Here is an 18,395-nt window from a genome sequence, read left to right on the forward strand (position 1 = left end):
TTAATTCAACTATTGAAGAAGGATCAAAAATGGAAATGGAAAGAAGAACAAAACCAGGCCTTTCAAAATTTAAAGGACATATTTCGGACTAATCTAAGAATTTATCACCCCAGGTACGATTTGCCATTCATTCTACAGACAGATGCTTCCATGCACAAATTTGCAGGAGTGTTGTTACAAGTCCAGGACAATGAAGAAGTTCCTATTTCATTTGTGTCACGTGTAACCAGAAATTACGAGAAGAGATATAGTGTCACCGAATTGGAATTTGCTAGCATACTATTTTGTGTAACAAAATTTCGGTATTATTTATTAGGATCAAAATTTTATATTGAAACTGACCATTTATCGTTAATAAATATCATGAATAACAAATTGCTTAATAATAGAATACATCGTGGGACTTTACTACTTCAAGAATATAACTTCGAAATTAGACATATAAAAGGAAGAGATAATGTCATTGCAGATGCCTTGACAAGGAACGAAGAGGAAGGAACAAGAGAAGAGAGAAAAATTCAAATCGGATTAAATATATTAAAAGAACAGGAGGGAATGTACTCAAAACAAGCCATTAGAGAAGATCAGCAAAATTTAACACAGAAAGAAAAGGAAAGATGTATACTGAAAGATCAAATTTACATTAAAAGAATTGGAGAGCAAGAGTTATATTACATCAGCAAAAATTTAGCCGAAGAAATACTGAAGGATTTACATGAAAAGAATGGACACGCGGGTAGTAAGAAAATATGGTTAATGTTTCGAGAAAACTATATCACCAAGAAGGATACAAGCATAATCAAAAACTTGACTAGAAAATGTCATACTTGTCAAAGACAAAAATCGAAGAATTTTTCAAATTGGAATACTCCCAAAAAAATAATAGCACAAGAGCCCTTAGATATAATAGCTATAGATTTTTTGAGTGACTTGATACAAACGGAAGGAAATGGACATAAACATATCATGGTAATCGTAGATTTATTTTCAAAATTCATCAAACTTTATTCCAGTAAAAATACAAAAGTCAACACTATCATAAATAATTTAAACAATTATTTTGAAGAAATAGGAAAACCTAAACAATGCATACTGGATAATGCCACATATTTCCAAAACGATCGATTCAAAAATTTTATGACAAGAAATGGAACCAAATTAAGTTTTACAAGCATCAGACATCCTCAATCAAATCCTTCGGAAAGATATATTCAAGAAGTGATAAAATTTTTAAGAATATCAATAGAAAACAAACACTGTATGGGATCAACATTTATTAAGGATAGAACAATACATAAATCAGTTACCAAACACTGTGACTAATGAGATACCACTATTTCTAATGAAAAGGATAAGACCAGAAAGACCTTGGATTATAGAAATAGAACCTGAATATGACCAAATTTGTCAAGATGTAAAACTAAGAATCATCAAGAATGGAGAGAAATATTTGAAAAGACAAAACAAAAGGAAGATGAGAACAAACCAAAAATTTCAAAAAGGAGAACTAGTATTAATTAGAGCACATAGGGTAAGCAATTATAGAGATAACATTTGTAACAAACTTTTACCACCATTGGAGGGACCTTATGAAGTTGAAACAGAAGATGGAGAAAATAGTTATTTATTGAAATATCCTGAGAGTGGGTATCTTAGAGGAGTTTTTAACATAAAAGACATTTACAAATATGAACAATAAGTGAAGAAATAAGAAGACATTATTAATTTTAAGTTATATTTATAAAATGAAACAATTTTTTTTAAGTAAAGGACATGAATGGGATACAGAAGATGGAATAATAATAATAATAATGCTGCTATTTATGAAAAATGATGAAATATGAATTATTGCGGATATTATGATTATGAATATGATATATAATATAATATGAATTATGATGAATTATGAAAGATTATAATGATATAATTATGCAGTATAATAATAAAACTTGGAATGGAATTACAGAAGAAGGATTGGAGAGGAAAAATTTGAAACGAAGATGGCAGAACTCTAAGAAACCAAGGAAGAGAAACAACTATAAAATGGATTCAAAAGTAGAATATAAACTCAACCCTCAACGAAAACTTATTAAAAATAACCGAATGATAATAAAGTCACATTCAAACTAGCTTACACTCTAACCACAAAATTCAGCTCACATGTGCTTAAATAAAACTTAAACTCTATATTTTTTTGTATATATTCAAAATAAAACATGCATTAATAAAACAAACTAAAGCGACCTAAGCTTACACATGCAAAATTAAAAGAACAAAACTAATTATTATTTTTTTTAAAGAGAGCATTCAAACTATCTGCAGCATAATTGTATACCATATATATATGCAACTGAATCAAAAATTTAATTGTTTTCAACCATCACACATTCATAAAATCACTGAAACATACACTTGTGTCGACGTTCAGAGAAACAATCACACAACTTGCAAAAACCAGTCAAAGAAAAATGAATATTTGATATTTGCCAAGAAACTTGTCAAATATGAAATATTAATTTTTGGAGAATTGTTATGAAATTAAAGCTCCTAAACAGTTTTTTTTATATGAATAGTATGAACATAAAACAAAATGACAATATTGAATATACCACATATATATTTAACTCAAACAATTGTATTATTGTTGTTAATTTAATAGTAACAAACCAATAAGGACTATATTGTATCACCAGATTTAATTAATGTTTTCAAAATAATTTTATTATTATTATAATTAAAACCAGTTGGTTTATTATAAACAAATTTAGCATAATAGAAATAAGATTCTTTTAATACGTGAGTTATTATAGCCACTGAGTTATAGTTGGTTGATAAACACTTTTCAATTAAAAAAAAAAATATATAAAAAAAAATTAAACCAAAAACAATTGTTGATCATGAAATTGATTATGATTTAAACTTAAGTTATTGTTCGTTATATATATATTATATTATTTATGTAAGAGATACTTACAGAATAAGCCAATATAGCCACAACATAAAGATACAAAAAGCAAATATCAAACCACTTCGGATCGAGTGGAAATAAAAACCATAAATTTGTATTTATTAATTAATTACAATTTTTATTATAATCCAAATTCTAATATATACAAGTCAATAGAATCTTCAACAGTCCTAAAACAGATAAAATATTTAAGTCATTTATTCACAAAGTAAGAAGTTTCAATTTGTTAGTAAACATACAGTTAACATGGATAGAGCTCGGAAAATAAAACGTGTTAGGAGGTGAAATAGGATATATCTCATAAATAAGAGTTCAGAATGATATAATCTTTAATGGACAGGTAATCTGAAGACAATTCTCAGTGATTCAATATCAAAAATGCTTTCAGATAGCTTTAAAATTAAATAAAAGCAAAATAAAAGCAACTAATTCATGTTAAAATTGGTGTATGTCAAAGTTGTTAGTAAAAATTTTAATATTTAAATTATCATTTGTTGTAGAAATTATATGTCAAAAGAATGCTTAAATTCTCTAGTATTTGTTTCAATTCATTTCAAAAGTCAATATAATTCGCAAGATTTAACAATTTATGAAAATTTAAAATATTTTTATTTTAATCATAAATGTCAAAAATATACAAAAATCCTGTCAGATCTTAAAAAACATTGTCAAAATGCTTGGAGATCTGGTAAGCAATGAAAAATAAAAGATAGAAAATCAATAGTTACGAAGGGGCAGAAAATTTTTGAATTTTTTCAGCAGTCACAATTTTTCAAAAGTATTTTAAAAAACCTTAAAAAAGTCCTGAATTATAACAAAGTATATTCAAATTACCTTGCCGATAAGAAACCATCGTTTCTGATTAAATTTTAGCAAAGCCTGCAGATTAACAGTATATTTTCCGATAAGGGAATTGTTAGCAGTCATCATAAAGAGGTCCACAGCTACCAGAAAGGTGAGTTTTTCCACTCATTTGAATTCTCGCTGAATAAAGAGACCGTTTGGTGTTTATTTTTGACTGAAGATCATTTAAAATTCATTTTGGGTACTTATAAATATTTCTCAACCATTGGAGAGATAATTCTGATAGTTTTGCGGCCCTAATCCATTAGAAGACGTCACTGAAAGATGCAATCTTTGTTATTGAAGATTTCCATAAAATTTTTAGAGAAGGGATTATCTGAAAGACGAAAGTGAACTTTAATAAAGTTAAACGCAAGTTTCGAAATTTCTTTAGAAATAATCTTACCTTTTTTTTAAACAGCCTATATCATTCTAAATCATCTTTGTGTTAAAAAACAAAATAATTTGAAGTCAAGTTCACAAAAATTTTATTATCGCTTTTGTAATATTAACCAAATATAATTCACCGTTTCTTTTGCTTACTAAAATCATTAAACAAAACAGTTAAACTAAAAAAATTGAAGGATTATAAACCTTTGTTTTCGCTCTAAAAAGATAGTAAGTGAGGTTATAAATACTTTGACAAACAAACACGTATTAGATCTTAGATCAAGTATTTCTTGTTGCAACTTCACAAAACACTAATTTCATATACTTACTTCAATATTGTATTACGTCATAAATCTAAATCCATTCATATTAGTATTAAACGGTTAAGTATTGGCTTATTTATTGGAAGAATCTTAAATAATTTTTTTTATATATATTATACAAGATATCGTTGTGTAATATTTAATTGATCACTTGTGAATAATTGCACAGTACACTAAAAATAAAACTTCTTGTGTGGTGATTTTTGCTTTATATAATTTTATATAGCTTTATCAAGCAGTACAGGTCACAGAACTCGCTTGAGTTAAGAGTCTGCATGTTCTAAGACAAATAAGTAAAAAAAAAAAAAATTTAAATTCAAAATACAGATTTAGAGAATACAAGGTGAGTAGAATAAATGTTTGTCAAATTTTTTTTATTTTCAGGCGTTCAATAATTTTTATTAAAAGCATTTCTAAATTTAACAATATTACAAATTAATCAACTTAAAAAAAATTATTTTTATCTTCATAAAGCTAGCCGGTAAATAAGAGCAACTTGTAGTTTTCTTGCATCGAATTCACATATCATAACAATATATATATATATATATATATATATATATATATATATATATATATATATATATATATATATATATATATATATATATATATATATATATATATATATATATATATATATATATATATATATATATATATATATATATATATATATGTATAAAGTATATTATATAAAGTGACTCCAAAAGTGGTGTCATCCTGTGCATATTAAGACTGTATTTTTGGGAAATAAAACGTAAATGTTTGAACTTACATTTATTATTACACTTATTTATATTTATTTATTATTAACAAACGGGACAAATCCACTGTCAAAATTATACAAAAATGCAATATTATAGGAATATAAAATAATTTTGAGTAATTAAACATAAATTTTTAAGGGACGTTACATTTATTATTACATTATATTTATGTGTACTTATTTAAATAAGACTTTCTCACAATCAATTTAATTTTACCACCAAAACGACCGGTTTCGCTTACTACACTTTGCTAAGCATCTTTAGGTCTAACGGTAGCAGGTAAATTAAATGCTGAAATTACAAAGCTCACATTAGGGTGCTGTCTTATAAAGATAACAATTACAGTAATTATGCCAATATTACATGTCTGTGATTATTAATATGAATACAATTGATGAAGCAGACAAAGTAAAAACCCACAAATTGGTATAAGATAATCTATTGAATTGAAATAAATTAGTAAATAATCAAAATACTACTTACATGCCGGTACAAGAATTATTAATTATTGATCCTTGAAACATAGTTCAAACTATCCTGGATTGCTGGTAATGAATGATCATCTGTTTTATTGTAACTGTTTGATAGTTTGCGGGGAAGTTCTTGAGGGGGAGATATTAACAAATGAAATTGGAATAAGGTATTATGTAATTGTTTGTTAAATGAAAGTGATGCCTTATGCAAGCAAATGAAAATTACCCACCCAGACGAACTCTATTATCGGTCCCAGTGGGAAATAGGAGTAGAGGCAGACCACGACTGAGATGGAGGGACGGTGTGGACGAGAACGCAAGGAAAATCGGCGCGGCAAATTGGCAACGGTTGGCGATGGACAGAAACGACTGGCGAAATAGACTGGGGAAGGTCAAGGCTCAACTAGAGCTGTAGCACCACTGATGATGATGATGATGATGCTTTATATTATTTGTTTATTAAAAGTTGTTTACGTTTATGGTAAATTAATATAAATAACTGAAGTTAAAATCATAAGTATAAAAAAGATAACTACTTGAGATGGAAATACACGTTTGATCATTTTGATTTGTCTTTTTTTATTTCAGCGGTAAATAATTTTTTAGATATTTGTAATAAATAAAAATGTTTCTCAAAAATTGACTTATCTGTTTTTGTCTGCCGACCACACAATTTAATAATTAGAAAATTTATCATAATTGCTTATGCAACATGTTTGCAATCAAATTAAATTTGATTTACATTTTTAGTTCAGCATTTGCCCTCTCCTTAGCCCTCTTAAGATATTTCATAATTGCACTCTTAATTTTCTTCTCAATGGCAGTACCAGTTTTGGAATTTTCCCAAGCAGCATCTAAAAACAAAATTATTGTATATTATAAACTAAACAAATTAGTTTCAGATTAAGTCAATTATATTTTGTTTATTGCGAATAAATCATCATGTGGTTAAATTTAAACAAATCAATTTCAAGTGTTAATTAATATAGCCTGAACTAGAAGAAGAATACAAACCCAACCATTGGTATTTATTTCTAATGACCAAATGAACAGTAATTATACTTCGATGACAAAAAAAAAACAAAAATAACTGTATACATAAAATATTCATCTCATATCTCTAGTTGTAGTTCTTGGAGCCAGACCTAAACATTTGTAGAGTTGGTAAATTTCACCATCCAAAATACATATAGACACAGTTAACAATATGCTTTATGGTCTGTATGTGACTACTTAAGAGATAAAGTAAATTCTTAAATGTATCTTAAATTGTTTTATATTTACAAGTTACAAAACTTTTATAATCTTGGCTATATTTGTGTCTGCAAAAGCTATTTTTTGTCTTTTCCCCAGCCAACTATATTTTAACTTTGATCAGATAAAAGGCATATATCGAGCACAGTTTAATTAAATCTTGCCCAAGTACTTTCGATCCCTAGATCATCTTCAGGGGCATCTGAAATAAGCCAAGAAACGTTTTTTTATAACCAAAGAAATTGAATAACTTCGATAAAAACTCGAAGTTTTATGGTTGAAAAAAGGTTTTTTATATGATTAACGTTTATAGACTTACTTCGTCAATTGTGGCCTATCCGGCAAGAACAAGATGTCATAAACATAAAATTGTACATTACACTACACTACAAATAGACAAACAAACACTTTAAAATAATTTAAGGGAGGCTACATTGCTTGAAGAAGTCGGAGACAGAATGGCTACTGATCTAACGGAAATATTGGGGTGACATGTGACAAATGACAACTTGGATGAGCAGTCACAATCATAGATATGTGATCTGCACCTTTTACAATTCTATGAAACTAAGTATTGACCAAAAGTCCAACTGACACTACTATAGGAGATCACTGATGAAAAATAAAAATTATATAGAATATTTTTAAGTAAATTGAATAATCCAGATCTCACACTCAAACATGTCTGTAATAATTAAGGTGTTAGTTTGAGAGCAACTGAAATAGACGAAAAGTAAGAATGCAAGAAGCGGACTAAACAATATGTTAAACAGTGGGTGGTTGACTACAATAAAATGGTCTACCAAGCACTATCTGTAATATAGAAAGGAAGAGATCTGACTATGTAATTAAAATACTAATAATTGAAAATCAAAATGGAAAGCAAAATATATAAATGGGGTGTAATCCAAGTAGTTCAGTTGAACCCACAGTCAATGGTATAACTATAAAATTACTATGGATGTGCTCAGTGCAGGAAGTCTAAACAGTCGAGCTGGGTCCCCTACGAGGTGAAGCTGTAATAAAGTTTTTAAAAATAGGTTTAAATTTAGTACAATTTAAATTAATTTGAGTATTAAGACAGTGAGAGTTTTCATTTGTTTCCCTTGTAATTTCCAAATCTTCCAATAAATCCAACTCCATATAGTTTTTCTTTCTACTAATGTCATGTAAGATAGATGAACCAGTGTTGATGTTAAAATTGTGTTTACTGGATAATAAGTGTTGACCAAAACTTGAAGAGTTTGGTCTTTTCAAATGTTCTGAAACTCTAGTGGATAACTTTCTAATGGTTCTACCTACATAAGAGGCATCACAATCATCACATTTTAATTTGTAAATACCACTTTTGTCAAGTGTGTTCATCCTATCTTTGGTGTTGATTAAGAAGGAACCTAAGGTGTTGTGTGACTTGAAGGAAATTTTGATGTTATCGATTGTAGAAGTAAAAAGTTTAGATATTTTATTGGAAATGCTGCTAATGTAGGTGAAGGAGAAATATCTGGTGTTATTTGAAGCAGTAGGTTGAAGAAAACATTGTGATGAATATGCAAGCTTTTCTGCAATTTTTAGTTTAGCTCTATTTAGAAGCTTATAGATAATGTTAGGATCATAACCATTATTGAAAGCAATTTGTTTAAGAGTGTTAAGTTCTGAATTAAAATTATCATTAGAAAGTGGAAATTTGAGTAACCTATGAATGTAACTGTTGAAAGCAGCCATTTTATGTTGGGTTGGATGATTAGATGTATCATGTATAACATGATCTGTTTGGGTAGGTTTTCTGTAAATATTGTACTCTAAAGAATCTTTATTACGGGAAATAGTCATATCCAAGAAGTTCAACTTTTTATCAGATTCTGGTTCCAGAGTAAAAGAGATGTTGGGATGGAGGTTATTAAGATCATCCAGAATCTGTAAAGCATCATCTTGGGTTCCCTGTATGAGAGCTATACAATCATCAACATACCTTGACCAAAAAACTATTTTGTTGTTGTTGTTAACAAACTTCTGTTCTAAGCTGTCTAAGAAAATGTCAGCCAGAAAAGGTGATAGTGGAGATCCCATTGCTAAACCTGTTGGTTGTTTGTATATTTTTTGATTGAATTGAAAGAAGTCCTGATCCAGACAGAATTTAAGTATAGTTAAGATAGCATCTTTGTCTTTTGCTGATATGTTGCAATTGTCTAGAAGATTGTGTACTAAAGGTAATGTTTCATCTCTTGGTACAGAAGTAAACAGATTGGAAACATCAAAAGAAACTAAATAAAAACCCTCTTCTATCCTAATGTTATTTAACCGTTCTATTAGATCTAAAGAATTTTTGATGGAGAACTTAGGTTTGAGATTTCAATACATAGAGAAAGTAGAATCTTTTCTTTCAGATAACAGTTTTGTAGTTTTGAAAAAAATCCACTTAACACCTTTATTAATAAAACAAAAGCAATGGTCAAATTGTTTAATGATACTATTACTAAATATAACAACAGAAAGTTAATTGTATCTAATCCTATAACACCTAGGTTATATGGACTTCCTAAAATCCATAAACACAATTGTCCCATAAGGCCGGTAGTAAGTTTTTGTAATACTCCAGTTTCTATTTTATCAGAGTTTATTTACAACACAATTCAGTCTATCACTAAACCTAAGTTCTCCATCAAAAATTCTTTAGATCTAATAGAACGGTTAAATAACATTAGGATAGAAGAGGGTTTTTATTTAGTTTCTTTTGATGTTTCCAATCTGTTTACTTCTGTACCAAGAGATGAAACATTACCTTTAGTACACAATCTTCTAGACAATTGCAACATATCAGCAAAAGACAAAGATGCTATCTTAACTATACTTAAATTCTGTCTGGATCAGGACTTCTTTCAATTCAATCAAAAAATATACAAACAACCAACAGGTTTAGCAATGGGATCTCCACTATCACCTTTTCTGGCTGACATTTTCTTAGACAGCTTAGAACAGAAGTTTGTTAACAACAACAACAAAATAGTTTTTTGGTCAAGGTATGTTGATGATTGTATAGCTCTCATACAGGGAACCCAAGATGATGCTTTACAGATTCTGGATGATCTTAATAACCTCCATCCCAACATCTCTTTTACTCTGGAACCAGAATCTGATAAAAAGTTGAACTTCTTGGATATGACTATTTCCCGTAATAAAGATTCTTTAGAGTAAAATATTTACAGAAAACCTACCCAAACAGATCATGTTATACATGATACATCTAATCATCCAACCCAACATAAAATGGCTGCTTTCAACAGTTACATTCATAGGTTACTCAAATTTCCACTTTCTAATGATAATTTTAATTCAGAACTTAACACTCTTAAACAAATTGCTTTCAATAATGGTTATGATCCTAACATTATCTATAAGCTTCTAAATAGAGCTAAACTAAAAATTGCAGAAAAGCTTGCATATTCATCACAATGTTTTCTTCAACCTACTGCTTCAAATAACACCAGATATTTCTCCTTCACCTACATTAGCAGCATTTCCAATAAAATATCTAAACTTTTTACTTCTACAATCGATAACATCAAAATTTCCTTCAAGTCACACAACACCTTAGGTTCCTTCTTAATCAACACCAAAGATAGGATGAACACACTTGACAAAAGTGGTATTTACAAATTAAAATGTGATGATTGTGATGCCTCTTATGTAGGTAGAACCATTAGAAAGTTATCCACTAGAGTTTCAGAACATTTGAAAAGACCAAACTCTTCAAGTTTTGGTCAACACTTATTATCCAGTAAACACAATTTTAACATCAACACTGGTTCATCTATCTTACATGACATTAGTAGAAAGAAAAACTATATGGAGTTGGATTTATTGGAAGATTTGGAAATTACAAGGGAAACAAATGAAAACTCTCACTGTCTTAATACTCAAATTAATTTAAATTGTACTAAATTTAAACCTATTTTTAAAAACTTTATTACAGCTTCACCTCGTAGGGGACCCAGCTCGACTGTTTAGACTTCCTGCACTGAGCACATCCATAGTAATTTTATAGTTATACCATTGACTGTGGGTTCAACTGAACTACTTGGATTACACCCCATTTATATATTTTGCTTTCCATTTTGATTTTCAATTATTAGTATTTTAATTACATAGTCAGATCTCTTCCTTTCTATATTACAGATAGTGCTTGGTAGACCATTTTATTGTAGTCAACCACCCACTGTTTAACATATTGTTTAGTCCGCTTCTTGCATTCTTACTTTTCGTCTATTTCAGTTGCTCTCAAACTAACACCTTAATTATTACAGACATGTTTGAGTGTGAGATCTGGATTATTCAATTTACTTAAAAATATTCTATATAATTTTTATTTTTCATCAGTGATCTCCTATAGTAGTGTCAGTTGGACTTTTGGTCAATACTTAGTTTCATAGAATTGTAAAAGGTGCAGATCACATATCTATGATTGTGACTGCTCATCCAAGTTGTCATTTGTCACATGTCACCCCAATATTTCCGTTAGATCAGTAGCCATTCTGTCTCCGACTTCTTCAAGCAATGTAGCCTCCCTTAAATTATTTTAAAGTGTTTGTTTGTCTATTTGTAGTGTAGTGTAATGTACAATTTTATGTTTATGACATCTTGTTCTTGCCGGATAGGCCACAATTGACGAAGTAAGTCTATAAACGTTAATCATATAAAAAACCTTTTTTCAACCATAAAACTTCGAGTTTTTATCGAAGTTATTCAATTTCTTTGGTTATAAAAAAACGTTTCTTGGCTTATTTCAGATGCCCCTGAAGATGATCTAGGGATCGAAAGTACTTGGGCAAGATTTAATTAAACTGTGCTCGATATATGCCTTTTATCTGATCAAAGTTCATTTATTCGAGCATTCAACCTTATATTTAACTATATTTTACTTGAATTGTGTTACTGATAAGCCTCTTAAGGCATCTCCTAACAAACTCATCAATAATCTCCCCACCAATTTTGGAAAGCTCATTAACCTAAAATCAAAATCAAAATGTAACAGTTATCTAACTACCTCTCAAAAAAAAATCATCCATGCTTAATTATTTTAGCTTAAACTATCTAATAAAAAAAGTTATTATCATTTCTATCTTTGGTTCTACATCACTATGCAGTAACAGAATGTAATAAAAGTTTTAAATGCCTATTATACCTACAAATTTGGATCTATAAATAAATTACACAAAATATGATAAAACTGACTACCAGAATACTTTGTCAGTGGGATTCCATCAAAATTTACACACTTTTCTATAACATTGTTTTTTTTGCGAAGATAAAAAACTTTTTAAATTTGAATTATATGGATCAGAGTATTTTTAATACCGAGCTGAAAATATTTTCCAGGGAAAACATCTTTAAATTTAAGATTTTTGGGTGAAGCAAAAAGAGTTCTAGCATCTCATGGCAAATGAGAAAGATCAGGAAGTTCTTTAAGAATTTTTAATAAATCACTTACTTAATGCATTTTATGGTATTTTGAAGAACAAAGCCCAGTTGGGTAATTTATTAGAAAAATTAAAAACTTCTCCAGAAGGTTCCCCAGAATTCTAGTTACAACTATGTTTAGACCCTTCTTCATCAGTTTCACTGAAAGAACTTTCTAAAGAATCTAAATCAGAATGATCGTCCATGTGGCCCATTCTGATTGTTTTAGGTAATTGATATAATGTTGATAAGTTTTAATCGAAACTATAATCTGAATTAATTGAACTGCAACTCTCATCACAATATTAAGTTAGAGATTCTGAAGAAAGGTTTGAAGAAGATGGAATAATATCGGGGTTATTAATATGTTCAATAATATTCTCTACATTTTTCTTAACCATTCTCTGTTGATGACGGTTAGAAAACAATCGTTTTCTTTTAAACATGACTAACTTTAAAAAGAATTGCACTTATCTTTTTTAAAAATAAAAATCGTTAAACGAAACTCGGAAGTAAAGTAAAAAATAAGGAATAGTAAATGGTACTATAGTAGACTAAAGTCTTTAGTAATATAGTATTACCAAATCAAGCAGCAAATAGAACACGCTAATTCATTCCATTTGTTTCAAATAGGTGTGACATGACAATGAGAATTGATATTGATATCATCATTTTATGTCATCTTCGAAAAGATGCCATCTAAATTCATATCTTATTCATAAAAATTATATTTTTACTTATAAGAATTAGCAAATTTATATCATCTTGGTAACTAGAATAATAAACAATTGTAACGAATAGGCTAGAAGTATAAATATTTTCACACTTTACCTAAAAACAGAAACATGTTTTTGATATTAAACTATATAAACAATTTTTAATAGATCATGGTTTAACCTTTTCGATTTTAATTATTTTATTAACGTAAATAAGTTTTATTGAAATATTTGATCTAATAAGTGGTATATATTATGATCAATGTCGGACATCCAGAAAACGTCCGTATTTCGTCCGAATAACGTCCAGAGAACGTCTATATTTAGTCCACCCGAAGTACGTCCCATGTCGTACGTCCGGAGGATGTCCGTTTAACGTCCATGGACGTTCGGATCAAAACTGGACGAATTTTGGACGTCCATAGGACATCGTGTGTTATTAGGGATATACTTGCTTATAATAATAATAAATGAAAAACACTTTAATCAAAAAAGTAGCAGTAACCGGAGATATAGCGTTTACTAGTGTTTTTTTTTTTAAATAGTACTTTAATATTACAACACAAATATTTTTTATCATAACTTACCCCCTTTGGCTCACTTTTTTCACCTGCTTCTTTATTTTTATTATATAGTATTTAAATACTTAAGTCCTCTGTTTTTACTGCCTTTTCTAATAGTTTTTTTTTCTATTTCAATGTATTTAAAACACGTTTTCTTGACGCCACAGTCACACATTCAAGTACTTCGTCTGCCATTTTGCGTAGACTGTGCTTAAAACTGATAAGGCACTTACAACGTTATGACATTCTCTTTCTCGGTATTCAAGGTGAGGGCATCTCAGAGCTTTGGCTTCAAAAGTACAAGTAAAGGTCGGCACATATAACGGATTAATCATATAAAACGTATTTCAGCTCGAGTGGCGCTTACAAAGTTATGGTTTCGCATCGCTCAATAATTAACGTTTCTTCATTATTAACTTTTAAAATGTCAAATTGTTTTAAAATTATGTTATTAACATAAGTCATTGTATTTTAAAACATCTTTCACGAGACAAATAAAAACAGTTTTTTTCGCGATTAGGTACTCCTAATTAAACATGATTTTTTTTTAAAAGTGATCGTATAAAAAATTAAATTAACAAGTATGCACGATGCATAGACGAACAAACACATACATATAGTTCGTCCCAAACCCTTCTTTCAGTGCGTCATAGTTGATCGAATTCTCTCTAACGCATTAAGCTAGAAGTGACAGAAAAATACGTGAGTCTGTGATTATTATACATAGAGCTTAGAAAATTATGTATCGTTTACGGGTATTTGTATATTAAAGCGAATTCTACTTACGGATGTATAATTGGTTGGAGTTTATAATACGCTAAATGGATATCCAATCAATGATGCGCGTAAATATAATTTGACGCAGAAGGTCTCGATCTTGACAGTACTTTCACAATGTCAACTAATAAAATGATAATTGTCATTCCAGGTTAGTATTTTCAGACATTTTACAGTGAAAATTTAATTTTGTATTTATTGTCATAAAAATATTTTAAATATATGCAGAGATATACCGAGAAGGAAAAACGACTAATATTAAAATTATTAAATTATTTTCAATTAGAAAAAGAGGCTGGGACAACTTTATTACCAGTTTCTGTTGTTCATTAACCAATAACTATGAACATGTTATTAGAACTAGTGTATAGAGAATGTTTATTGAAGATTTGTATCAAAATATAGTTAGCCATAACCTACTGAAATATTACTAGCGTCTTTAAATTTTTTCTTGTTAATTTTAGGCCAACATATTACCCTTCATACCAAAAAATACCAAATTCAAGTTGGACTAGACACTCTTTAGTAGAATGTTTAAAAGGGAGACATATACGCGTTTCAACAACCATGATGAAACTTGAATTATTGGTAAATCTTAGCTAATTAAGCCCTTTCCTTGGAATGTATAGAACAAGAATTATGACAAACTGCCGTTCCAATGTAATGCACAATAAAAATTTATATACAGGACGAAACATTTATTTATGTAAATAAAAAATTTTACCTTTAATATTAAAAAACAATTTTTAATTGTTAAAGTTTTTATTTTATATTAAAAAAAATAACTGTTTCACATTTAACCGATTACGATCCTGCAACTGTCAGATTTAACTAAAATGTCATGCAATAATTCTCGACATTCTTAAAATCCTATATGACGTCAAAATTAGTGACGCACTGAAAGAAGGGTTTGGGACAGACTGTACACACACACACACACACACACACACACTTACACATACACACCTACACACAGGCACACACCAAAGCTTCAGAAGACCTGGGAGTCCCGGAGTAGGATGTTCTCATGTGCAAAAATAAAAAAGAAGGTAACTCTCTACTACCTCCAAACCTCACCCCAATCGCAGAAATTACGTTAAGGTTACTTTACTTGGACGGAGAGTCTGATCACTAAGCCCATTCTCAACGGTACACGCTTTCATTGTTCGGGAATCGCAGTTGCCCCTTCTGGGTTATCTGTGGAAAAAATTGGTGGCGAATGTTAAAGAAGAAAGGTTTTAAATATTAATAAAAGAGCTTTTACTACTGTTTCTTAATTTAAAAACATTTTTGGACGAAGTTACACATTGCAGTCACAAATACAACAATAGTACTTGTATTAGAAAAGTCACGTCGAAAGGTGTTATGTGTTAAGTTAAGGTATTAGTGGTATTCAGGTTGAGAAAGAAAGTTGTTGAGAAATTTATTTAATTTTAATTATATTTTTATGATTTTAAGGAGATTTTGGAATGTACGACTGGGGTCGTGAAAAAAATTATCGACTGTATGGTAATTATAAGGCACCTACCTACAATTTAAGCCAAGTAACAGCACCAACGGCAATATTTTGGGCACCGAATGATGGATACATTTACCCAGAGGTAAAATAATAACATATAATTAATTTTTCTTATGTAACTTTTTCTCTAACTGGTACAGTAATTCTGGTAATCGCTGACGAATTTAAATTAAAGTGGTATAATTATTATCTTGACAGCTACTAAATCAAAAGTTCTTTTATCTCTAAATTTTTATTTCTCCAGCTTCTAATATATCCTTTCATGAATTATAAATTATGCATAAAGGCATGACGATTGTACGTATTTACCGGAAGCAGGTTATAGACGAGTTAAGATGCTTCTAAATAAAAATAATAGTTCTTAACTAGACGAAAAATAAGGGCAAGGGAATTTAAAAATGGAAGAATATATACATCTATTCAGTGGTGTAGATAAGATGTGACGAACCATATGCTCAAGCCTTGATTTATAATAAATATTGTAACTATAAGCACACAAAACAAAACTCGAGCAGAATCAAATTATCATATAGAGACTAGACTTTTCTGGGGGTAGGTCAGAATTCATTGGAGGACTCAAACTAGTCTGGCCTAGAATGAGTTATTCTCCAGGCATGATATATGTTGAGCTATAAATAATTCATATAATAAAAAAAACATATATTGTTAATAACCATTAGCGAAATCAATATGTTACAAAATTAATACGAATTTTAATCACTTATAAATGAAAATTAGTTTTATACATAAGGAACTAAATACCTAAAAAAATATAAAAAAAATAACCTTAAAAGGTTCAAATTACGTCTCTAGAGCTCTTTACAAAGTTAATAATACCGTTAAACAGTTTTTATAAAATTTTAATGATAAACACATAATAAATAAAAAAATCGGTTGCCTGTAAAGTCGGTTTTACGGGCGAAGATTTTACGTGACAACGCCTTTTTCTCGGTAGAATATTTATTGATATGAATATTATTAAATTGCACAATAGGAACAAGGAATTGAATGAAAATAAGAATTGCACAAATTTTAACTATAGAAATATATTTTGTTTACTAAAACATTGTACATGTAAACTTAATCTTAACTAATTTCTATTTGAGTGATTTTGTTGAGGATAGGACGATAATTTGTTATTTTAAATGTTTGACTAGCAATACGCGCTGCTTCTTCTCAATCGACTGAATTAAGATTGATTGCAGAGTGATTTAAACTAATAATTTACTTAACACTATCAACATTTGTCAATAGTATGACATAACCTATAAACTCAGTTTCTCAACTTTTGTGTCAATCTAACAATTAATCAATCAATCATAGTTTACGATAATGAAATATTAGTGTACAATTATTTACCTTTATTGTTGTAGTTGTTGTAAATGACGAATCTAAGCACTCCACATTTTCACTACAGACACAGCTGCCGATACTTTAACCACACGTGTGAACTTGTATTATGACACTTTCTCGGTTTTTCAACGCCAAGAACGCTCGAGAAAGACAGAGACACAAGCACGCACCGATTCAACGCGCCTAATTCTCTAGTGCTGCGCGCGCAGCGGACCGATCATGTTTGAGTGGGAGAGAGACGCAAGGCATTCGCAGGTCCGGCGGGCCTCTCTCTCGTTCGGTGACTCATCGTAACAGACGTGAGCGGGCGTTACACTTTTTCATGAGTGACTCCGAGCCACAACCTAATTTAAGACGTTGTCACGTCAAAAAATGTAATTATTTAATATTTAAAAGTATGATGGCTAGATAGAAGATATTAAATTGTCTATCAAAAAAATTACTTTACGATGAGGAAGTCCTATGGGAGTCTATTCCACGTTATTAGTACTAACTCAAACCAACCAGTAAATCGAATTGCATAGGCTAAGCTTGACACTCTGGTTAAAAACAGCTATTCCATATTATAAGATAAAGCATAAAATATATCAAAAGAAAACTTTAAAGAATTCTTCGACGAATTAAGCAACCGATTCATTTGTGGCGGTGACTATAATGACAAGCATCAGAGTTGGAGTTCTGAACTAGATACGACCCGAGAAACAGAACTATATAAAACAATAAACAACAATAATCGAGAAGTAGTAACAACATGAGAACCAACGTACTAGCCAATCGACTTAAATAAAACTCCCGATCTTCTGGACTTTGGCATAACTAAATTACTTAACAAGAACTATATGCATGTCAAGTCATGAACTGTTTGCCGATCACTCGCCAGTTATTATAACACTAACTAAAAAATATTGTAAAGGAAAAAATCGTATGTATTACATAGACGAAAAACAAATTGGAACATCTTTAAACATCTAGTGGAGAAGAGAGTTCAACTA

General features: G+C 29.6%; 1 protein-coding gene and 1 long non-coding RNA gene across 2 annotated transcripts in view; one reads left to right on the forward strand and one right to left on the reverse strand.

The window, feature by feature from the left end:
- LOC140450180 (lipase 1-like) overlaps positions 1–18,395 on the forward strand; it is a 150,497-nt gene that overhangs the window by 104,003 nt on the left and 28,099 nt on the right. Inside the window, exon 6 of the mRNA XM_072543636.1 lies at positions 15,990–16,132. Coding sequence (XP_072399737.1) covers positions 15,990–16,132 — 143 coding nt within the window. The remainder of the gene's footprint in view (positions 1–15,989; positions 16,133–18,395) is intronic.
- On the reverse strand, positions 7,063–13,949 carry LOC140449712 (uncharacterized). Its single transcript, XR_011951868.1, has 3 exons — positions 13,779–13,949; positions 11,938–12,024; positions 7,063–7,135 (listed from the first exon to the last, which is right to left on the reverse strand). It is a non-coding gene; the product is annotated as an uncharacterized lncRNA (long non-coding RNA).

The sequence above is a fragment of the Diabrotica undecimpunctata genome, chromosome 9 (genome assembly GCF_040954645.1).
Source record: "Diabrotica undecimpunctata isolate CICGRU chromosome 9, icDiaUnde3, whole genome shotgun sequence".
Classification (NCBI taxonomy): Eukaryota; Metazoa; Arthropoda; class Insecta; order Coleoptera; family Chrysomelidae; genus Diabrotica; species Diabrotica undecimpunctata.